The sequence below is a fragment of the Furipterus horrens genome, unplaced genomic scaffold, assembly GCF_987537825.1.
Source record: "Furipterus horrens unplaced genomic scaffold, mFurHor1.1.pri manual_scaffold_3, whole genome shotgun sequence".
In the NCBI taxonomy this organism is placed as follows: Eukaryota; Metazoa; Chordata; class Mammalia; order Chiroptera; family Furipteridae; genus Furipterus; species Furipterus horrens.
Genome location: NW_028327173.1, coordinates 12721785 through 12746735, shown reverse-complemented (window position 1 = coordinate 12746735; position 24951 = coordinate 12721785). Strand labels below are relative to the sequence as shown.

Genomic DNA, 24951 nt, shown 5'->3' with positions numbered 1-24951 from the left:
CAGCCATAGGCAGCTTTGTCTCTTTTCATGTATATTGTATTTCTAATTCAAATTAATGTTTTTCATTAGTGGAAGCAAGGAGAAAGTTCAAGATAGTAAAATTTGCTTATTCCCCTTTGTAAAAAAAAAATAAATATTCTTTTCTCCATTCCTCAGTTTTTCCAGAGGCCTCAAATCCAGCCTCCTAGAGCTACCATCCCGAACAGCAGTCCTTCTCTCCGTCCTGGTGCACAGACACCCACTGCAGTGTATCAGGCTAATCAGCACATCATGATGGTGAACCATCTGCCCATGCCGTACCCAGTGCCCCAGGGTCCGCAGTACTGTATCCCGCAGGTAAAGTATCTCAGGGCCGCGTGGTCCGGCAGCAGAGTGGGGAGTAACTCAGATTCTCATCCGAGGGAGCCCGGAGGGTGGATGGCGGCATTTATGTGTGAACTTTTTTGTTGGTTAGGAGTCTAGCCATTGTTAAAATTTTCTGTAATATTGTAAAGAGAGATTTCTACGTCTCTAATTAAAACTTTGTGAGATGATACGGAAATTGTTTTTGTCTCCCGACTTTCCTCCCACCCCTTCTCCACAACCAGCTGCTCTAAAATAGGCTCGGTGGTTAAGCTGTTCCTGTGGTACCATTCTGTGCCTTGAAAGCTGCCTGCCACCCGGAAATAATTTCACAATGAGCTAACGTTTGCTTGTGCACTGGTTTGTGCTGTATGGTTTTACTTAAGGCAAGGCATACCTTTCTCTTCATCCTCACCGCCTCTTGATGGCAAGCAAGCATTTTGAATGTTTAACCAAGTGGCTTCGCCTCATTTAAATGATTTTCTTATACACACACACAACACTTTATTTTTCTATAGTAAGCTTACCTTTCCATAGTAAGTACCTTCATACTGTTTATAAATGTCTATAATTTCTCTCTCCTAGTACCGTCATAGTGGCCCTCCTTATGTTGGGCCCCCACAGCAGTATCCAGTTCAACCACCTGGGCCAGGTCCTTTTTATCCTGGACCAGGACCTGGGGACTTCCCCAATGCATATGGTAAGTATGAAAAATTGAGCAATTTCTGCTAGTTGTGTTTACTCAAATTTGTTGTTTGGGAGGTCCGTTTAGGCAATGAGGTTTAGTGGTGTGAAGTTATTTGTAGATGAAGTGTTACAGACAGTTCTGACCTGAAAGCTACCTCTTAGAGAGTGGCTTACAAGGAAGAGTATTACAGAAATGCATTTAGTGAATGGCACCGTCTGAAGGAGCTAATGATTCTGTTGCAAAGAGCCTATGTGTCAAGGTTCTGATATCTGCTACCAACTCATCTTTTCCTGGGTTTTTGCTGATGGCATAACTGTACTTTACCTTCCTTCTCCAAACATTTCCTACCACTTACCAAAACATTTGTTCAGGTTTTCCCACTTAGAATGTCATATCCATCAAGGCAGGGGATAAGACGACTGAATATAACTCAGTATACCTGTGATTCCTTTTCTGCAAAATTGTTATAAGATCTATGTCATGGAGAGGTTTTGAGGATTAGTTCAATGAAAATGCCTTGAAAAACTACAGATACTTTAATGGATAGAAATAAGTGCCATTTGTATACTTTGTGTGAACCAGTACCGAGGAGTAATGAAAATAACTTATTTTATTCAATAAATTTCTACCATATACTGTACTTATTTTATTCCATAGAAAGTGAATTATAAGGGATAAAGTCAGCCAACACTAGGAAAATTAAGCCGTAAGATTCATTAAGTATTGATTTTTCTACTAAAGGACATATTAAATTTTAACTTGTTCTTTTAAGATGGTAATTGTATCCACGAACCAATTTCTTAAAATTGGGATTTAGTGGCTCAATTAAGAACCTTTATGACAGAGTTTTTTAATATTAGAATAGCCCAAGAAAGTTTCCCTTAGTTTTTGAGGTGAAACAGGCAAATCACCCAAGTATTACTTCTTTTAGAAAACAGACAACCTTTCTATGACTTTGGTCAGTATAGCTTGTGAAACTGCCATTTTAAAATGATACACTTCAGTAGACCATTAAATGTCTTATATGTTTATTTAAAATGGCTTTATAATTATTTTCACTAAAATATTTGATGTTTTTAGAACAATAGGTGTTACATATATGTATGTTTTTTAAAAAAAGTAATATATGTGCATTACCCAGCCTAGACAGCCGCTAGGACTGTTGAAGTGTTCCTTCTGTATCCTTGGAGCTCAGCTTTCGGTTTCAGTTTTCACACAATTCTAGAGCCTTTGTAATGGTATTTATTCTGGAAACTTAAACCCAGTTAAGATTATATTAAGCGTAGAATTGGCTGTTGATGTTCATTAGAAATTATTAGAATAAATTGAAAAAAACTGTAGGACGAAATTATCTATCACAGTAAACATGCTAAGATGAACAATATTTCTCTTTCAATTTCATGTTGCAAAAGTAATGCAATTGTATCTTCTAATTTACCGATTAATTTTGAGAGCTGTCTCATTGAATTCTAGTCTGTTGTGTATTTATAGATTATGTAAATGACTGTTTGACTCAGAAAATGTCTTCATTAAAATTCTTATGTCTGTGCTAGCCCTCTTTCTTGCTCTTAATAGTACTGCTGCAGTATATATAGAAACAATATAGGTGAGTTTACTAGTAAGGAAATAGTTTGCTGATTCATACACAATATTGTAATATATATTGGCTTTATTTCTATTAAATACAGACTATTTGCTCATTTTTATAAAAAAGCAATATATCGAGGTAGTGTACTTCATATATTATTGATGTCTGTTTCCTTTGATAGATATTCTTATCTGTGAGGAAATTCTTATGCAGATCCAATAGCCATCTAGTAGGCATTTTAACACCTAATTAAAAAAAAACAAAAACAAAACAAAAAAACTATTTCCCTAGCTTCATTAAGATTAGAAAAAGACTTTAAAATTATTTTTCATTATGAAAGTAATCAAGTTAATTATGAAAATACAGATAATATAGAACATGTAAAGTTGAAATATCCAATTTTTCTCCTCATTCTCTAAATAAATAATATTTAACAAATTGATACATATTTTTGCATTTATAGTTAAACACTTTTTAACATAAATACACACATTTTTAATAATGTTCTAAAACTTACTGGTTTTTAAAATCTCACTGTATTTGTGGACACCTTTCCATTTCATTACCTATAGAATTTCAAGATACATAGTATTTCATTTTAGGGATGAAACATAATTTATTAAACCAGTCCTCTACTGATAGGTTAATTTCATTATTTGGGCAGATACTTTAATTTCAAAGTTTGCCACTAGTTAATATGCTTTTATCCAAATTTAAAGTTCTTTTCCAATAGCTCCCATCAATTAGAGGCCCTTCAGCTATACCACCTTGGGGTAGCTGTCCTGGTCTCGTGATCTAGAAGCCAAAAACGTTCCCCTTCCTGTTTCCTCTTCTTGGTGTATCTCCTGCTCTTCCCTTTCCATTTCCAGTACTTCTGATCTTGATGCCTTCCCTTTCCTCTACCGCTTCTCCCGTCCTAATCTTGGGTTTGGGTAGAAAGTGGGCTTGGGGGTGGGATCCTAGATCTGTGTTCTGAAAATGGAGTCATCTCCTCTAGGGCAGAGGGACCTTCCTGTGGCTGAACTGGCCAGGAACAAATCCTAGACTTGTTTCTTCTTGTTCTGCTGCCGGGGCCTTGGAGTTGGATGGTGTTTTCCCCAGATTTCTTAGTTCTTCATCCTTAGTCTTACAGTTTACTCAGCATGCTACCATTTTACTCCCTACTTGGTTTAAATCTTGAACAGTGATTTTCAAAGAATGTGTTTACCTACACTAACCCAAATCATAGAATTCTGTTTAGAAAGTATAATTCTTATGGTGTTTCTACAGTGTTACTTTTCAGTTTTTCTCTAGCGTATCTTAAATATTTTGATGCCTATTATATCAGAAAAATAACTCATGGAGATTGAAATAATTTCCATCCAACCTAAGGTTGTGAGGGCCAAGATGAAAAATTTACATTTAGGAGCAAAAAGATATGTATGGTTAGTGGTGGCAGTGATGTTGAGCAAGAAAAAGAAATTGAGAATTCACAGTGGTAGAAGATCTCATCCTCCCTTGCTTCAAACTGGCATAGTTCCTTTTGTCTTGTTCTTCCATGTCATTTTCCCCTCCCCTGTCATCTTCCCACTCTTTCCCTGCATCTTTGTGGGTCTTGGGCACCTCATTCAGCTCGTAAGAGCTGAGAAAGTCATTGTTCCCAGGATGTGTTGAGATGGGAAACTTTGTGACATCCCAAGTTGAATTTGTGTTTTCATGGAGTGGTAATACTATATTTGGTGATGTGGTTGTAAACCAACATTATTATTATTGTTCTGGGTATTCTATAGGGCAAGTGGATTTTTATGTGCTGACCTGCATATTTAACCATTATGTTTTCCTTTGTTTCTATGGACAATTCATACTTTTGAAAGGTTTTTGGAAGACCTGCCATGTGTAAGACATTGTGTTTGGTATTTTGAGGAATGTGAATGCTAAGATATTCTCCCTGCCTTTCAAGATCTTCTAGTACATTTGTTTAATGTTTATTCTTGGGGTTTAACTGATGAGAAGAAATGTAAATATTGACTAGACCAGTGGTTTCCAGATCTTTCAGTATCCTGGGCAAGTAAAATAAATATGAAGTAAAATAAAGGAAGAAACACACTGGACTGTTACATTTTTAATTCAGAAAATCAGACTGTTAAAGAAAACTGCTATTTATCTAAGTATCATTTCATATAGGAAATGATATTTTAACAACAAAGGAGTAGGACTGAATTTCAAAATAGGAACAATCTTTTCCAAAGAAATGTCAAGTTGGTAAGCATATTGTGTGTGTGTGTGTGTGTGTTTCATGGTATTATTGTATAAATCTTGCCTTATATCATTGACACCTTTTGTACAGACTGGGGTTTGGGGAACCACCCACCTAGAATAGGGGTCAGTAAACTTTTTCCATAAATGTCCAGGTAGTAAATATCTTAGGCTTTGCAGGCCATGTGATTCATGTTGCAACTATTCATGTCTACCTTTGTAGTGGGAAAAGCAGCCATAGAAATAAATAAAACTACTGTATGTGGTAGGCTTCCAATAGAACTTCATTTACAAAATAAATGGCATCGGACTAGATGTGGCCCATGGGCTTTAGCTGACAGAACCCTTACCTCATTTCATGAAGAGGTCAAGAGACATTAAGTAACTTGCCTGATTCATAAGTGGTATGCAAAAGTTGTTCATTTGTTTACTAGAATCAAGTGAGTGTTTTTAAATGTCCCTGACTATATAAGAAGCTGGATTAGTTTCGAAAAGGAAACTTGTTCGTTTGAGCAGAATCCCTTTCTGCAGGCTCCATGGCTGACTTACTGCTTTACTTACTGTGTTTAACCCCCCTCTGCTGAGATTAACCTGCTCTTCGAGGGTTAATCATTTGTTGTTCATTCTGTGTGTATTATGTGGGGGCCTCTGTCTCCGTCATGTTGACTCAGAAATGTTTCATTAGCAGAATCTGATTTTTTAAGGAACAGTTCACCTTTTGGATCTTATTTCACTTAGCTTAAAAAATGTGGCAAGGCGAGCAGGTTGTATTGCTTCTGTAGCAGCATTTGAAACCAATTGTAGAGTTTTCTGTTTTGAGTTTTGGCGATAATGACATAATACAGTAGCATAAGTCGTTTATATGAGCTCTCCTTTGAGAATTGTCTACTCACTACTAAAGGATGGCTACGGGTTTTTTATCTTTTTGCAGTGAACTTATTGAAATCCCAGTCCTGTGCTCTGATTAGAGCTTTTTCAGATCTGATTGTACAAACTTGATTGATATCTGCAGAGTTTTGATACGGAGCATCATACTGCTTCTAAGAAATTTCCAATTGAAGATTATGATGTTGGTGGGGATGGTGATAATGTTGTCACGTGATGAGAGTGATAATAGAGCTAACATTATTTGACTGTTTGCTAAAGTACCAATGACTTTACCTGGATCAATTACCTTCATAAACATTTCTTTCCTTCCTTTTACCGTGACACAACTATTCATGCTCCCACCAAAGGCCAGTCTTCTACTTGTGCACTAGATCCCATCATGTCCCTGTTTAAGGTTATTACTCTTAACAGTTCTAGTCTCTGTTTCCTACATTACCATCTTTTTCTCCCTCTGCTGGATTAGTACCATCAGCATATGGGTATATCTCTTTTTAAAAAATAAAGATTTTTGTTTGTTTGTTTATTTGTTTAATTGATTGATTCTTTTTTGCTATAGCCCATTTTCCTGATTCCATTTATAGCAAAACTTTTTAGAAAAAGAGTTTTCTATACTCACTTTCTTTTAAAGTCTCACTCACTATTCAACGTACCCTAATCAGGATGCATGCCCCCAACCCTATCCAAACAACTTTTGTCAAGGTCACCAGTGAATTCCACTTTGCTAAATCTTAGTTGACATCTCAGCACCATTTAATATAGTTAAGACCTTTAACCATTCTTTTTATTTTTAAGATTTTATTTATTTATTTGTTTGTTTGTTTATTAAGAGATGGGGGAGGAGGGAGAAAGAGAAACATGATGTGTAAGAGAAACATTGATCAGTTGCTTCTCTCACACTCCCACCTGGTGACCTGGCCTGCAACCCAGGAATGTGCCCTGACTGGGAACTGAACCAGCAACCTTACAGTTCACAGGCCGGCGCTCAATCCACTGAGCCACACCAGCCAGGGCTCCTCATTCTTGAACCATTTTCTTCATTTCACTCACTGCCTTGGTTTTCTTTTTCATCTCCTTTGCTGGGTTTTCATCATACCTATGACCTCATGGTTTAAATGTTGCACATATTCTATTAATTCCAAAATGGATACCTGTTCTCTGGCTCCAGACTTACATCTCTTCCTGCCCCCTTGATATCTCCATTTAAAGGTGTGATAAGAATCTTGAACTTTACGTGTCCCAAATCGCACTCTTAATTTTTCTGCCCTCAACTCTACTCTTCTTCCAGTTTTCCTCATCTCAGTAAGTGAATAAATAGCACAGCGTATAGCACCTTCATTCTTCCACTTGCTAAGACAAAAACCCTTCAGTTTTCTTTAGATCACTTTTTTTTTTGTTTGTTTGTTTGTTTGATGTTGTTGGGGATGGGGGTTGGGCTTCCAAAGAAAGTGTGAGCCATTCATGTTCTCTGCCAAGGTCCAGAGATCCAGTAGTCTGAAGTGTAATTTCAGGATGAACTCACAGTCCTTTGACTTCTTTCCCCCTCTCCCTTTGCCTCAGAAGCCAATGTTTAGAAGCGCTGCGTAGGGAGGGGTAGAAGGGGCAGGAGGGAGGGGAAGAAGGGGCAGGAGGGAGGGGAATTAGAGGGGCAAAATCCTAGAAAAAAATGTCTTGGGAAAACTTTAGGCACTCACTTCCCGACAGCTCTTTCCCACCGTATCGTGGGCGCAGGGGAGCTCGCATCGTGGGCGCAGGGGAGCTCGCATCGTGGGCGCAGGGGAGCTCGGTCGGCGCTCAGCTAGCGTCCCCTCGCCCTGCTCTGCCCTGGCTGCCAGGGTAGTGGATCGCGTGGGACCCAGTGATGCCTGCCCACCCCTCAACCTCCACTGCACACCTCGAGTTCAGTGAAATCCTCCGGGCGGATACTGTCACTTTACTAGTTGAGTGAGGGGCGGGAGCAAACAGTTGGCTCTTCCTTCAAACTCCCACGCCCCCAAAGGCCCACTAAACGCCCAAGATGTGACAGAGCCCGCTGTATAGGCCTCGGAAATCAGACCCCAACCCCTGGCTGGTTCCTAGACCAAGGTTGTGATCAAGGAGCCCTTTACTCCTTGACCTTTTGGAAGATGAACCTAAAAGAGTGTGCAGAAGTGGAGTTAGTGGAAGCTCTTTTGGATCATGAAATCGGGGACTCAGATTCCATAGTGCCCTTCAGTTTTCTTTAACACTTCTTTCTCTCACACACCCGCATCAGCAAATCTGTAAGTTCCATCTTCAGAATATCCAGTGCCTGACCCCTTATCACCACATTTACTCTAAACACTCTGGTTTAATAATAATTGTAATAATAGTCAAAGTTTTGAAAGTTAAAAAGTAGGACATTTGCCAAGCCTTAATCTGGTTTTCTGTGGCAGGGGTTCTCTATAAGTAGGGAGAAGATCAGACCACTCCCGCCCATCCTGCAAAATGATCAGATATATTCTCCTGCTCCTGATCAAACCTACATTCAAAATACATTTTCACAAACTCTTGTTGAGAATCACTGTGGCAGAAAATGGGCCTCCAGAACAGATTTCTTAAAGCAGTACTATAGTACAATTAGTGTTTGTAAAAGGTAACTCTAGTGACAGTCAGCAGGGATTGGTTGTTTATTTGTTATATTGGATGCCAAAGAAAAGATAGGTGTTTATGAGTATTTGGGAATCATTCCTTGATGACTTTAGCTGGAGGGGAGCTAGAGGAAAGAGATGAATAAGAAGAATGCTTGTTTTTGTTACTTTTTAAAACTGATGGTACAGTGACATAGTGCCATTAATAGTTTTACAGTGATTGACAAAATAACTGAATGCTTCTTTTTATTCTTTTCTAATTCCTTAGGAACGCCTTTTTACCCAAGTCAGCCAGTGTATCAGTCAGCACCTATCATAGTGCCTACGCAGCAGCAGCCCCCTCCAGCCAAGAGAGAGAAAAAAACAGTAAGAGATCTTTTAAATTTTTTCTTATTTTAAAATTAAGTGTCCATTCACTTAGATAAGTTTACTCACAGTTGTAATCATTATTCATCTCAGCTCACAAATGACTGCCATTTTTTGTTCTTTTATATCTTCACCACTAGACCTAGGGGATTTGTATGGGCATTTAACTAGAAATTGCAAGTACCATTTGCTTGTTACCAGCTTTCAACATGCACTGAGCCAGGTATGCAAAATGGCAACATGCCCTCCAGCTTCAGGACTAGGAGGGTTTAGTCAGCTAAGGTCTTACTAAGTGGAAAGAATTTGAGCTCCATTCTCACATACTGATTGTCCTTTATCTCTAGTCCTAGTCAGCTCTACATCCAAATATGAACTGATGGGAAACATAGCACAAGAGAAAATGAGCAAAATGTTAAGGACAATAGTAAAAATCCTCCCTGTGAAACATATTTTAAGAAACATGAAACCAGTGATCAAGGGAAGGAAACCAGGGTTCAAATCAATGATTTGGAACATAAGGAAGAAATAAACAGTCACCCAGTGCAGAATGAGGAAATGAGTAGTTAAAAAAACAAGGACAGGCTTAGGAACCTCTGGGACAACTTATACACGCCAACATCCGAATCATAGGGGTGCCTGAAGGAAAAGAGGAAGAGCAAGAAATTGAAAACTTATGTGAAAAAATAATGAAGGAAAACTTCCCTGATTTGGTGAAAGAAATAGACATACAAGTCTAGGAAGCACAGAGAGTTCCACAAACTAGACCCAAAGAGGACCACACCAAGACACATCATAATTAAATTGCCAAAGGTGAAAGATAAAGAGAGAACATAAAGGCAGCAAGAGAAAAGAAGAGACTTACCTACAAAGGTGTTCCTATAAGATTTACCAGCTGATTTCTCAAAAGAAACTTTGCAGGCAAGACGTGACTGGCAAGCAGGATTCAATGTGATGAAAAGCAAGGACCTACAATCAAGATTTACTCTATCCAGCAAAGCTATTATTTAGAATGGAAGGGCAGATGAAGTGCTTCCCAGACAAGGTAAAGCTAAAGGAGTTCATCATGAAATGTTATAGGAACTTATTTAAGAAAAAGAGGATCAAAACTATGAACATTAAAATGACAACAAACAACTATCAACAACAGAACCTAAAAAAATAAAAACAAAAACAAACTAAGCAAAACAACCAGAATAGGAACAGAATCATAGGTATGGGGATTATTTGGAGGGTTATCAGCTGAGAGAGGGGAGAGGGAGAAAATGGGGAAATGGTGCAGGGATTAAGTGGTACAAAATAGACAGGGGGAAGTTAATAATATAGGAAAGGGTGAAGCCAAAGAACTTATATTCACAGCCTATGTACATGAACTAAGGGGGACGGGATTGCTGGAGATAAGGGGGATACTGGGCCGAGGGGAGCAAAGGGAAAAGAAATCAGGACAACTGTTACAATAAAATATACTTAAAAAAAAAAAAAAGCAGTACTTAAAACTATTAGGAACAAGCTTTCTAACCTGAAAAAAACAGCTGATATTACAAATCTTACTGAAGAAACTACTCCCAAAAAAGCTTTGAGATCCAGATGGCTTTATTAGTGAATTCTTTGAAACTTTCAGTAAGCCGGGGGCTACCTTGATTAAGCTCTGAAGGTAGTGATAAACATTTGTCTCAGCACTGTCCCAGGATGGAAGATCCAGACCTAGGTACTCCAGCTCTATTATAGAACCTTGTTCACTGACATCTAGAAGTATAACTACCCTCTAAAAATATTAAAGAAGAAGACCATACACATTGTTCTGCATCTTGCATCTTTTCATTTATCAGTACATCTTGATGATCATTTTATAACAATACATGTAGATCAGTCTCATTCTTTCTACTGGCTATTCGGTATTTAAATGTAAGGATGTGGCATAATTTTTTTAATTACCATGTTTTTCATCATCCCTTAAGATGTTTCTATGCTGCAAAAAACATTGCAGTGAGACTCCTCACATAAACATATAAGGTTATCTACATTATAAATTCCTGTTCCTAAATCCTAGAATACGTACAATTTTCATTTTGTTAGGGAATCATGTAAGGCCTTTAAAACTTCATTGTACAGAGTAATTTCCATATTTTAAAACTATTTTATGAATCTTGTCTTATGATAAGCATTGTAAATAAAATCAATTTGGCAATGCTTGCAATATAAGTATTAACACTTTGCCTTTTTGACCGAGAAATTCAGCCATCTAAGTCCCATCTAGCTTGTTATTTTAATTAGTTCATGTCAGAGCTAATGGCCTAAATTTCTCTGAATGACCCCGTATAGTTCTGTGATTGAAATAAAACCAAATGTGGTAATTATCAGCTTTAATATTTGACAAGATTCCCAGTTTTGCACCTTTAATGCATTATATGCCTATAAATCTACCACATAGACACCCATCTGTAAATAATGACATTTTATTGTAACCTTATAGATAAGAATTCGGGATCCTAACCAGGGAGGTAAAGACATAACAGAAGAGATTATGTCTGGAGGTGGCAGCAGAAATCCTACTCCACCCATAGGGAGACCCACATCCACACCTACTCCTCCCCAGGTAAGACAGAGTGAGCCGTGATGGATGATGGTGTGTTATTTGTTCACTAATCTCTACTGAACTCTTTTTTTTTTTATAGCTATTTTCTGTACTTTCCATTTCCATCAGTTGTCTCATAGCCTTGAATATCTAAATGATATTTAAATAGACATGTCGTTTTTCTTTACAAATTGTTGTAACAACAAATTTTTATTGATACCATTTCTGTGTATTGTCTATACTTATATTCAGAGCATAGCTGCTGCCACTTTTCCTGATGAATTATTGCATGATACCAAAAGGAGCTGTGTTTCCATGGAAACCTCATCATTAAATTAGTACTTTGTTTTCAATATGGAACCTTAGGAATTAAATGCTGCACACTACATTAATACAAACAATAAGGTTGAGAATTTCAACATTTGTACTGAACAGTATTGTTTGAGATGATTGTGTTAGAGTGTATTTAGATGTATTATATAGTTTTTACCTTTCAGTACTACATAAATGAACTTCTTGAGTGGAGGGTGTCTTCTTTAATTATTTACAGAGGCTATTAGTAAATTATATCAGTTATGCACTTTTATGGTTAGTGTTGTAGAATGTGATCGTCATGGTCTTCTAAGAGTTCACTTTCTCACTTATAGAAACCAAGACTTTCCAAGAGGAGCAGGAGTTTAGTACTAAACAACAGTAGAGAATGGAATCCTCCAAATTCCACAGGATTTTTATTTCCTCTCTGGTTTAACTTTAAATTTTGTTAAACCATTCAGAGGACACGAGTGATTTTTTAGAATATCTAAAGTGAAAACCCAGCATATAAAACATAAAACCAAAATTATCAGTAGGGGGTTGCTTGCTTTCCTATCTTTTGGTTGGATGGCGAGGTATTCCTCAGAACCTGGTTTATAAACAAGTGATATGGATGATCAAATATAATGCATTTCAGAATGATAGACTATTAACCTCAGTAGTATAGGTTTTAAAAGTTCTTAAAAATTATCTTAAAAATTAAGATCACAGATACATGGGAATAAGCAAAAAAAAAAAAAAAAATCATAGACACAGACAACAGTATGGTGATTACCAGAGGGAAGGGGGTAGGAGAGGTAGAGTAGGGTAGAGGGGGAAAAATGGTGATGGAAGGAAACTTGCCTTGGGGGTGGTGAATGGACAGTACAATCTATAGGTGATGTATTATAGAATTATAATTTGTACACCAAGGTTGCAGGTCCAATCCCTGGTCAGGGCACATATAAGAAGCAACCAATGAGTGCATAAATAGTGGAACAGCAAACCGATGTTTTTCTCTCTTTGTCCCCTTCTCCTTCCACCTCTGTCCCTCCTTCCCTCTTCTCTGCTCCTTCTATACGACTCACCATTCCTTGCTCTCTGAAATCAGTAAAAATACAAATTAAATAAATAAAATGCCTTTTTTTTTTCCCCCCAAGGGTGGAGGGGAAGACAAATACATGTTTGTTTTTAGAGACCTTGAAAATCTGTGAATTTTGAGTAAGCCTGAAACTTGGGCCTTTGTGTAATGATATACTTTGCTCTTAAATGATGGTAGTCTCTGGCTCACATTTATCTCAGTCTTCCATTATCTAAAATAAGTATAATATATAACCATCTAGATAGGTGAATTGTAAGATCATATTAATGATTGTTAATAAAACTTTTCACCATTCCCTATTATTTCCTCAGGGATATTTCAAGTCTGTAATGATCAAGGCAGCCTTATATTTTATGAAAGTAAATACGGGACAAGCAGCATTTGCACATTTAAATTATCTGCTCGTGCTCTGTTAAGTAGAGGCATATCATAGCAAAAATTTAGGATTGGTTGTTCAGGGCAGTTAAGTTTTGGTCTGTATTTTTCCACATTAATTAAAATATTGTTACTGTGAAGCCATATGGTTGACAACCTTTTGTTGATTCATATTTAAATTTTCAACTTGAACATGTATTAGTTTTCTTTTTGCATTTTAATTCCCTGTGGCGTTGCTTTGTTTTTCTGTTATCTTACCAAGCTTGATCCCACCGTCTTCTGGTTATCCCTCGCTCCTTAGCCACAGAAATTCTTTTGCCCCTTATCTTTTCCCAGGGATTCCGGGCCTGACTACAAGTATATTTGTTCGTATAAACATAAAGTACATTTCATGTACATTTTTATTTGATAAAGGCCATCAGTCAATAATTATAATGTTGGTAGTACTTTCTGAGGTGTGATGCTATCATGAAACATCGGTTGATTTTATTAGTCAATTTGCAATTTAATCCACAGTTACCAATCTGTTGTTTTCCCAAATGCATGAGATTTATGGAATGAACAAAGAGCTTTATAGCAAGACATACACACCAGAAACATATCATTTTCCAGAAATTCATACAGAGTAGTGCACATATAGTAGGAGAGGACATCCCTGGTTAATAAGGGCAATAGTCATTACTGCCTGATGATTATATTGTGTAAAAATGTTCACCCAGTCTTAGAAGAGAAACTAGAGGTCTCTATTTATGAAAAAACCTGCAAGTTTTAAATGTTGGCAACTAATTCTACTAACAAATAGCACTATGCCAGCCAAAGAAATCCCATTGTTTAGCTTAAAAGCTGCTATTTGACCAATTTCAGCCTAATTCTAAATAGACCCTGAATCACTGCAGAAGAGACAACCCTCTGCATCAGAATTGATGACTGAATAGTAAACGCCATATCTCTGTTAGCCACAATACATATGCTGTGAATAGCAAAGCCTTTTCCTGTGATTGAGTTTGTACCATTCTCTTTAAGGGAGACAGAGAGCACTTGGTATTATATAACTGGTCCTTCTCTGGAGTGCATACAGAGAGCTGTTACAGTACCAAGTTGACCAAGTGGGACAGGGCTGCAGCGCAGACTCAAATGTGTTGTATCACGGAAACCTATTCATGGCGGTACAGGTGAGATAGTACAGGAGAGGGGTTTAAAGCTTCGGCTTAAAATCAGTCACTTGGTTTCAGGTCCCAGTTCCACTACTTAGTTTTGTAACTTCAGCCAAGTTACTTAATATTCCAGAGCTTTAGCTTCTGCATGTTAAAAAAACGAGGAAAAGAAAAGCTATCTTACAGAGTTATTATAAGGATTAAATGGGATCAAATACTTAAAATTGCTTAAGGTAAGGTATAATAAACCTCCAGTAAATATTACCTGTCATCAGTATTGCACTTATTATTTCAGGAGGCACAAATAATGACTGGAAGAGTCTAGGAGGCCTCACAGCAGAAATGCCATTTGGTCTGAGTTCCCAGATTGGTATTCACAAAAGGGGAAGAGGGCGTATTCAGGCAGAGGGGCATCGTGTGCAAAACACACGGAGATGGGGAATGGATGAAAGGAGACCGTTGTCATTTCAGGTGATAAATTAGTCAGTCGAAGAAGAGCAAGCCAGTTACAGAAATATTCAGCATTTGGTTACTAAGGATTATAAAAAGGGTGACCATATAATTTATCATTTAAGTTGGGACAGTTACAGAAGTGAATGGGAATGCTATTAATCATTTTACTGAGATAACAAACATCCCAGGTAAACAAGGATCCATGGTTCCCCTAGATGTAAATAAGAGGAAGGGTCAGAGGTGATGCTTCAAGCTTAGATGCCTGGTTTTATAGTAACACGTAGCATGGAGTATACATGAGGATGTTTGAAGAGGTGGATAATGAGTTTGATTTCTTCAAGCAATCAAGCTAAGAAGAGTTGAGGGAAACTGCATTGGGTTTATGTGAAGACAAAGGTTTTTGCTGCTGCTGTTTTGCCATAAAGATTTTGAATTTGAAATTGTCCTGCCTCCTAAGTTTTAAAATGAGCTATGGAATAACTCATGGATATTTTATATCTCAAATATATAAAATATATACATATATGTATACATATGCCCATTAAGATGATCACAGACAGCGGTAAGTGCCTGGATGGCCATCACAGAATACTAGAACACCTGCTCTTGGTCTCCACCCTGCCACTTAGATTTATGACCTTGGTTCAGAGCATTAAACCCTTTAAACTCCGACTTTTTCATCTCTATAATGAGAGATTGTACAATGTAATCTCAGAGTTCCCTTTTAGCTCTTAACCCTTTGAGTGCCATGCGTAATTCGAGATTTGGATCAACATGAGAAAAAATTATATCAATATATAACCTGAGGCACAAAAAAAGAACAAAACATAAAATACGAATTATTCCGTTGTTATTTACGTTTATAGCCATTGTAAAAAGAGTCGCCAGAGGTGACGCTGGCACTTCTGGGAAAATTTGTCAGTGTCGCTCACAGTGACATTGGCACTCAAAGGGTTAAATATTAAAGTGGAAAAGGAGAAATTTTTGTTCCTTTTAGTCAGCATCAAAATCGCATCTAATATATCTGTTGCTAGCAATTAGACATAAGGAATATTTCTGTATTAAGAAATGTGCTACCTGTCTGAAAGTTGTTGTGGGACCCTGGAGGGTAAAACTGAGTGTTTGAGGCTGTACAGCCAAGGCTTCCAAAATGGTCTCTTCCAGAGACACGGGGCTGTGTATCATAATGACTTACTTTTTAAAATGAACTATCTACCTTCCTTCCTCTTCTTACTCCCTTTTGTTCTCTCTCTCTTTTTTTTTTCCCTCTCCTGTGTTAAGAATTACTCTTACAGTGAAACACAATTATACCTTGAGAGGGAGTCCTATGCCATAGCATGCAGGGGCTGAGGAAAGTTTGGAAACTGTTGATGGGTGGCACATCTTAGAAAGGAGATAGCCTCTCCTGTCGCTGGGGAGATTTCAAAATCAGTAGGTTATTCAGTTTTTTGAAGAGTTTCTTATAAACTTTTGATACCTAGAAACCTTAAAGAATTGTAGTGCATGGGTTGTTGATTTTATCAGGTTTTTCTCCAAAGATGTTTTGTAAAAATGTCCTGAATTTTTAATAAAACCAAGGTTCTCCAGCTTCGCCGCCTGTAGAAATTTCCTAAAGCAAGGAAACAAAATTTGACTTACAGTCACTTTTGAGATACTTCATTTCCTTTTGGAAGCTAGTGGAGCAAGTGTGTTAAGTTTTTTGGCATCCCAGATATAATGATCCCCTTAAGAGACACATTAATAACATTACATTTTATGTTTTTTTCATAAATCTTCAACACACTTTGTGAAAGCCTTTGCTGTTATAGAGGTATGATTTTACCTTAGGTACTCTAATTATGAATCCTAATTATAAAGAAAGTGTGACTTGAGTTTTTGCATATATAGCAGAATTCCTATCCCTTACTGCTTACTACCAGTCAGACACTGAACAATGGTATTGCAGCTTATAATCATCTAGCAACTATGATTATAGTTGTAGGGGATCATATGGATTGGAAAAGATCTCAAGAAACTATTAGATTCAGTCTTTTGTCTGTTATTGAAAATGTACTTTCAGAATTAAAATTACATGAGTTTTATACGTGTAAAAATTAGAAATCTTCACTGGAAAGTAAGAGTAGTAAAGAAAGAAATTATAGTCCTAAATCCTACTGAAAGTTAACCAGTGTTTTCTAGTTGGTGAACATATATGTATATATACATATCCATTCCTATAATTTTATATATTTAGTACATGTATGCATATATAGATAGCCATACCTGTAATTTTATACATTTAGTTTCATGCTGTTTTATAACTACCTTTTTTTACTGTGATCATGGAGAAATGTTTGTGTTTGACTTAGATATTATTATAATTTGTACAGCTGCATCGTATTTCTTTGTTTGGAAGTGGCTTGAGAGAATTTAGGAAAATCTGAAGCATGGGCCAAGAGAAGCCATTTGTATGTAAAAGCCACTGGAAACTACTTGATTGCGTCCTAAAGTTGGGGGGACAAGGCCTCAGGGAATCTCCAGGGTGAGGCAGATAGAGTGCGCCAGGTTGATGGAATCTCAGATGTGGTGCCTGCCTGCTGGCTCTGCGGCTCTGTTGGGGGAGGGTTCAGAAAAGGAATAGTGGCCTCTGCCAGCACTTCAGTCTGGGAGAAAACTGCCCCGCAGCTCTCACCCTGACGCTGCACAATTCAGTTTCTCCCCATATGTCTCTGGAGCCTTTCAATCTGCTGCCCCCATGCAGGAGCTCAGAGGGAGTGTCTGAATAAGTCTGTGCGTGGGCCCTTTAAGAAGTGCCAGTGAGTCCACCAGTTTCTGCCTTCCACAGCCTCAGTCCCTGCTGGTTTTTGTAGCCAGAGGTTATAGTGACCTCTCTACCTGGCACTGGAGCCCTGGGGGTGGAGGATTGGCTGGTGGGGGGCTGGGACCCTTTGCTCCTGAGAGGTCCCTTCCACGTGGGTGTGGGACCAGCCCGTTCCGTATCTTTGCCCCTCCTGCCAGTATCAATGTAGTTTTTTCTTTAAAATGTAGTTGTGGAACTTCCATTCAACTTTGTTTCTAACAGTTCTGAATGATGATGGTTGTTCTACAGTTGTAAAGTTGATGTGGTTGTGCAAGGAGGTGAGCCATGTTTACGTTTGCCACCGTCTTCACCGTGAGTCTGATAACATTTTACAGAATGATCACCATGATAAGTCCAGTTAACATCCACCAATCTAATATATAGTTACAAAACATTTCTTATGGTGATAACTTTGAAGGTCTACTCTCTTAGCAACTTTCAAATATACAATACATTACTGTTATTAAATATAGTCACCAAACTGCATATTACATTACCATGACCTATTTATTTTATAACTGAAGTTTGTACCCGTAGATGTTTTTTACCCATTTCACCCACCAGTCTTTTCTTGTATCTGTGAGCTTGGTTTTTTTTTTGTTTGTTTTAAGATTCCTCATATAAGTGAGATCATATGATATTTGTCTTCGTCTGACTTACTTCACTTAACATAATGCCCATCCATGTTGTCACAGTGGCAAGATTTCATTGATTTGATGGCCAAATAATATTCTGTCACATGTATATGGTTTATTCTTTATGTTTTCCTTGACAGAATATAAGCTTCATGAAGCTAAGGATTTAGTTACCAGTGGGATCTCAATGTTTTGTACATGCTAAATACCAGCAGGAAAAACATACCCACCTTTTAAATAAATGAATGTGGAGAATTCTCCCCCACTTAGTAAGGAAGCATGTTTTGGTCCTGTTTTCTGGAGTCATTTATAATTATTTTACTTCTTAATTGTTATGTTTCTCAGTGAGTGCTCTACTTGGTTGTCCTCAGGATTTATATATGTTAAACACAAGGTGTTTGTTCAAGGATTATTTCAAAGTCATTAAATAGGACTTTGAAAAATCAGTCAGTCAGCCCATTGTACCCACACGTTCCACATGAACAGATTCAATCAACTGCAGATTGAAAATGTTCAGTAGAATGTTACCCTGTTGCTGACATGTAACTAGTAGTTAGGCCAATGATGATTGTGTCTCTACTGAACGTGTAGACTTTTGTTCGTGTCATTATTTTGGTAACAATACAGTATAACAACGATTTGCATAGCATTTACATTGCAGTATGTATTATAAGTAATATAGAGATGATTTAGAATATACAGGAGGATGTCTGTAGATTTTATGAAAATACTGTATCATTTTACAAATAAGGCACTTGAGCATCCCCAGATTTTGGCGTGCATGAGAGTTCCTGGAACCAGTGCCCTGTGATACCAAGGGTCAACTATATATCAAAATGATGAAATGTGAAGCATTCAGATAGCCTTTTAAGATAATAAATTACTTCAGGATCTTGCTTATATTTGTACGTACAACTATTTGGAGTCTCTGACTTTGTCTCAATGAATTATAAAGGGGTTAGTAAACATTTTCTGTGAATGGTCAGATAGTAAATATTTTTTGGCTTTGCTGCCAGTTTCTTTTTATTTATTGGGGCAACACTGGTTAAAAAATTATACAGGTTTCCGGTGCACAGTTCTGCAACGTGTTATCTGTACACTAAATTGTGTATTCACCACCCCAAGTCAAGTCTCCATTCTTCACCATTTACCCCCTCTGTGCCCTCCTCCACCTTTTCCTGTCTGCCTCCCCTTGGCAATCACCACGTTACTGTTTTGTGGCCATGAGTTCTTTCTTTTTTTCCTTTTTTGTCCTCTCTCCCCCTATCCAGCTTCCCGCCCTGCCCCATTTCCTGACAGCCATCAGCCCACTCTCTCTGAGTCTGTCTCTGTTTTGCTTGTTAGCTTATTTTTTTCGTTAGATACCACATGTGAGTGAAATCATATGGTACTTGTCTCTCTCTGACTGGCTTATTTCACTTAGCTCAGTGTTCTATGGGACCATCGATGCTGTCACCAGGGTAAAACTTCCTTTCTTTTGGACGAGTAGTAGTCCATTATATAAATGTACTCCAGCTTCTTCTTCTTCTTTTTTTGAGTATTAAAACTTGATTGTATTTCAGATCACCACTATAGAACTTACATTCTGACCTCTGCCCAGTTTTGGAATAAGATTTGTCTACACATTTAGGGGACTGAGTCAACTAGGGAAAACTCAGTTGCAATTAATAGTTGGAAAAACCCGTTCAGAACTGAGCTGGCCCTTGGTTGTCAGCAGTCAATCCTTTTTAATCAGGTGCAATGTCAGCAACAGGATAGAGGATCTGGAGAGTGGATCACAGGACTGACCGGCCCAGAGGCTGGAAACCTAGCTGGTGGCTCAGGCCACATTCAAGATCTTCAGGATCCAAGAGGCCAAGCAGGTTAACCAGAGACACGTTGTCCATTGGGTCAGTTTACAGGATGGAGGCAGTACGGCTAACAGGTGCAGTCATATTTCTTTCATTCTTAGGGATTCTACTCCTGACTCTACCCACTCGTCTACTGATGGACACTTGGGCTGCTTCTAAATCTTGGCTATTGTAAATAATGCTGCAGTGAACATAGGGTGTATATATGCTTTCAAATTAGTGTTTTGGATTTCTTCAGATAAATTCCCAGAAGTGAAATTACTGGGTGATAAGGCAGATCCACTTTTAATTTTTTGAGGTACCTTCCTACTGCTTTCCACAGTGTCTGCACCAGTCTGCATTCCTATCAGCAGTGCATGAGGGTTCCTTTTTCTCCACATTCTTGCCAACACTTGTTGTGTGATGATTTATTTTTATTTTTTTGTTTACTTTAGGGCTATCATGATTTTTTTTTTTTTCAATTATGGTTGTCCCATTTTTTTTTTTTTGCTCTTGCCCCCCCCACCCAGCCCACCCCTCTTGCTCACAGTCAATCCCCTCTCCATTGTTCATGTCCATGAGTCATTCATACATGTTCTTTAACTATTCCCTTCTTCTACCTTCCACCATTCGCCCCCTCCCCGCTGTCCTCCTGTAGCTGTCAGTCTGTTCCATGCTTCCTTGTCTTTGGTACTATTTTGCTCATTAGTTAATTTTGTCCATTAGATTCCAGTAATAAGCGAGGTCATGCTGTATTTGTCTTTCACTGACTGGCTTATTTCCCTTAGCATAATATTCTCCAGTTCCATCCATGCTGTCGCAAAAGTTAGGAGTTCCTTTTTTTCTGCTGCATAGTATTCCGTTGTTTAAATGTACCACAGTTTTTTAATCCACACATCTACAGATGGGCACGTGGGCTGTTTTCAGCACTTTGCTGTTGTAAATCAATGCTATGAATATAAGGGTGCATGAGTTCTTTTGAATTGGTGTTCAAGAGTCTTAGGGTATATTCCCAGCAGTGGAATCACTGGGTCATAAGATCGTTCCATTTTTTATTTTTTGTGGAAATTCCATACTGTGTTCCACAGTGGCTGCACCAGTCCTCATTCCCTCCAGCAGTGCACTACGGTTCCCTTTCCTCCACATCCTCACCAGCACTTGCTGTTTGTTGATTTGATAATATGGCCATTCTGACTGGTGTGAGGTGGCGCCTCATTGTGAATTTAGTTTGCATTTCTCTGATGATTCATGACATTGAACATGGTTCATGTTTATTGGCCATCTGTGAGAAGTGTCTTTTCATCTCCCTTGTTTGTTTTTTGGTGTTGAGTTGTATGAGTTCTTCATAAATTTTGGATATTAATCCTTATCAGATGTATCATTGGCGACTATGTTTTGCCATTCAGTGGGTTGTCCTTTCATTTTGTTTATTGTTTCCTTTGCTGTGCAAAACATTTTTGTTTGATGTAGTTTATTTTTTCTTTTGTTTCCTTTGCCTGAGGAGATATATCAGAAAAAATATTGCTACGAGAAGTGTCCGAGATTTTACTGCCTATGTTTTCTTCTAGGATTTTTATGGTTTCAAGTCTAACATTTAAGCCTTTAATTCATTTGGATTTTTTTCTTGTGTATGGTATAGGAAGGTTAGTCTAGTTGCATTTTTTTTGCACACACCCAATTTTCCCAACACTGTCTGCTGAAAAACTGTCTTTACCCTATTGTATGTTTTTGCCTCCTTTGTCAAGTATTAATTGACCACAGAGATGTGGGTTTATTTCTGGGCTCTCTTTTCTGTTCCATTGACCTATATGTCTGTTTTTATGCCAATACCATGCTATACTGTGGCCTTGTAGTATAGTTTGATATCAGGTAATGTGATTCCTCCAGCTTTGTTCTTCTTTCTGAAGATAACTGTTCCTGTCTATCCAGAGTCTTCTCTGTTTCCATATACATTTTTGTAGTAGTTGTTTTAATTCTGTGAAATATACCATTGGTATCTTGATAGGAATTGCATTTAATCTATAGATTGCTTTGGGTAGTATGGTTAATAGTAATGATGTTTGTTCTTCCTATCCATGAACATGGTATATGCTTCCACTTCTTGGTATCTTCAGTTTTTTAATTTAATGTCCTAAAATTTTTCTAGTACAGGGCTTTTACCTCCTTGGTTAAATTTATTCCTAGGTATTTTATTCTATTTGGAGCAATTGTGAATGGGAATGTTTTCTTAGTTTCTCTTTCCAGTAGTTCATTTTTGGTGTATAAACATGCAACTGATATCTGGATATTTATTTTGTACCCTGCTACTTTACTGAATTTATTGATCAGTTCTAGTAGTATTTTTGTGGAATATATATAGTATCATCTGCAAATAATGACAGTTTTACTTCTTTCCAATTTGAATACCTTTTATTATTTTATTTATTATTATTATTATTTTATTTAAAGCCTAGATTTATTTATTTAAAAAATTTTTTTTTATTGTTTATTCTGTTACAGTTGTCCCAATTCTTTAATTTCTTCTTTTTTTTATGTCTGATTGCTGTGGCTAGGACTTCCAGTACTATGTTGAATAAGAGTGGTGAGAGTGGACATCCTTGTCTTATTCCCCATCCTAAGGGGAACATTTGTAGTTTTTGCCTATTGAGTATGATGTTGGCTGTGTGTTTGTTATATAGCAGCCGTAGTTTATCACTGCCAATTTCGCATTAACCTAACCACATATATTATGTAAATGAATGGCTGTGGTTGTTCAATAAAACTTTCTTTCATGTGTCAAAAGCTAAATGTTCTTTTGATTTTTTTTCACCAACTATATAAAATGTAAAGAGTTGTTATCTCATGGGCCCTGGTTTAGTGACACTCCTATCTAGAATTACCTCTCTGTTTAATCATCATGTCATATAAAAGATTAAAATAGATAGTAAAGGAAAGTGGCCCCAGAGTAGAAACAATATGGGCTATGTTTAGAAATGAATTTTAAACTGTATGATCAAAGTATTTCGGGATGATTCAAGATTTTGTTGCCTCTTTCACCTATTGGTAAACACTCTTTAAAAAATTAATTCCTTCAGTGGTTGGTCTCAAATCTGCTATTATCCCTTAAAGTTAGTACTTCAAATTTAATATATAAATCTTCAACAAAATAGATTCTCACATAGAATTTATAAAGGAAATATATTTATTAGATAATGTCAGGTATCTAATATCTTACCATAGTTTAAGCTCCTTTATCAGTGTAGTTGAAAAAACTTTTTTCTTAATTCTGCCAGTCAGACCTTTTAACTCTTGACTTCCTGGTCATCTTTATTGCATTATTTTATATTTTGATACTGATTGCTCTTTCAAAGTTATTTTTATAAATTTTCATACCCCGCAATAATGAAAGTGACTGAAGTGCAGTGATTTTGAAATACCTTAAAATGTTTTCTGCAGTGTAGATAGTACACTTAAGTTCTCTAGCTACCCAAAAGCTTCATTTCCTTATTGGGGTAAAAATCCATATAGTATTAGACTTGATGTTTTGAGTCACAGTATCCAATATGTTTCCTGATTTTTCTGACTAATAAATTAGATAAAATAAGCCATGATTTTTTTGTGCTTTGGAAAAATTAGGAACTCCTTTGTAACAGTCTTTATTTATAGTTATTTCATTAGGAGAGATGAAATTAGAGGTTAATCTAAAATTTGAGATTATCTAAATTAGAATCTAAAATACAATTAAAGCATTAAATTATATAATATGTGCATATGTTATTATTTTGATGGTACTGTCAAAGGCTTAGATAATGTTAAAGCTGAAATAATATTAGTGCCTTTTCATTTTACAGCTAAGGAAACAGAGAAGTACTTTTCTAGCATTTTTTTTCTATATAATTATGCACTGGATGCCTGGATTTGGAACTATGATTTAACCATGTTATCTCATTCCTTTCTTATAAGTGCTTTATACATAAGATCTTCCTAGGGCTTTGTTAATTTAGAAATGTCTGTGCAGTTGTCTCTTTAATATCACTGAAGGTATTTTAATCTTAGATGGAAAAACTCTATACATATTTATAGGTGTCAGTAGCCTTTTACTGTCTTAAACATCTCTTTATCTATGGATGTCATTTTGCTGACCTACTTTTTAGCAATGACCCTTTTTTTCGGTTATTAATTTCCTAGGCAATTGGAGTAGTTAATATTATCTTCCTTACAGGTAAATGACACAATTTACAGTTCTTTCTTTCTTGGGATATGTGGATAACTTTAATAAATGCTAAGTAACATAGAATCTTTCCATTGTTCTGGAGCTATTTTCAGTCATAGAATTTAACTGAGTTATTTTCATTTATAGCTACGAAGCCTTTCTAATTTTTGAATTTTAGTGATAGTTATTTTCCCCCTTACTTGAACTAAGAATTTAAAGTAATCATGGTACTACTGTTCATTTATTTCGCTGTGATTCAAAGTGAAAACAGTAACTTCATTTTATATATGTGGAAATATCATTTTAGCAGTCTTCATTTAGAAGTAGTTGTGGAATACGAGCAGTTTCATGATCTAATGAATAGATGAAATAGTCTTTTCCCCATTCCTATCTGTAATAACATAAATGATATGTCTAAACATATATTTTGTTTCCACTATACATGAGACTTAACTGACTTGAAAATATTGTTTATTAACTCCCACTTTTTAAAAGATTTTATTTTTAGAGAGAGGGAAAGGGAAGGAGAAAGGGAGAGAAACATCGAGCTTCCTCTTACTCACGCCCTGACCAGGGACTGAAACCACAACCCAGGCATGTGCCCTCCTTGGGAATCGAACAGGCGACCTTTTACTTCTTGGAATGATGCCCAACCAACTTAGCCACACCAGTCAGGGCTTAACTCCCACTCCTCAGTGGCCCTATCCATCCCAAAACACCCACACCTTTATCCTCCTTCCCCCCCCACAAAAAAAAAAAAAGAAAATAATAAGAAAAAAGAAAATCATAATTGTGC

At 37.0% G+C, this 24951-nt stretch overlaps 1 protein-coding gene across 7 annotated transcripts in view; it reads left to right on the top strand.

Moving 5' to 3' along the window:
• Positions 1–24951, top strand: part of EIF4G3 (eukaryotic translation initiation factor 4 gamma 3) — a 294628-nt gene that overhangs the window by 152171 nt on the left and 117506 nt on the right. For all 7 annotated transcript variants that reach the window (XM_090268730.1, XM_090268729.1, XM_090268734.1 and 4 more), the window contains 4 exons: positions 157–336; positions 928–1042; positions 8616–8713; positions 11184–11306. In XM_090268730.1, coding sequence (XP_090124856.1) covers positions 157–336; positions 928–1042; positions 8616–8713; positions 11184–11306 — 516 coding nt within the window. The remainder of the gene's footprint in view (positions 1–156; positions 337–927; positions 1043–8615; positions 8714–11183; positions 11307–24951) is intronic.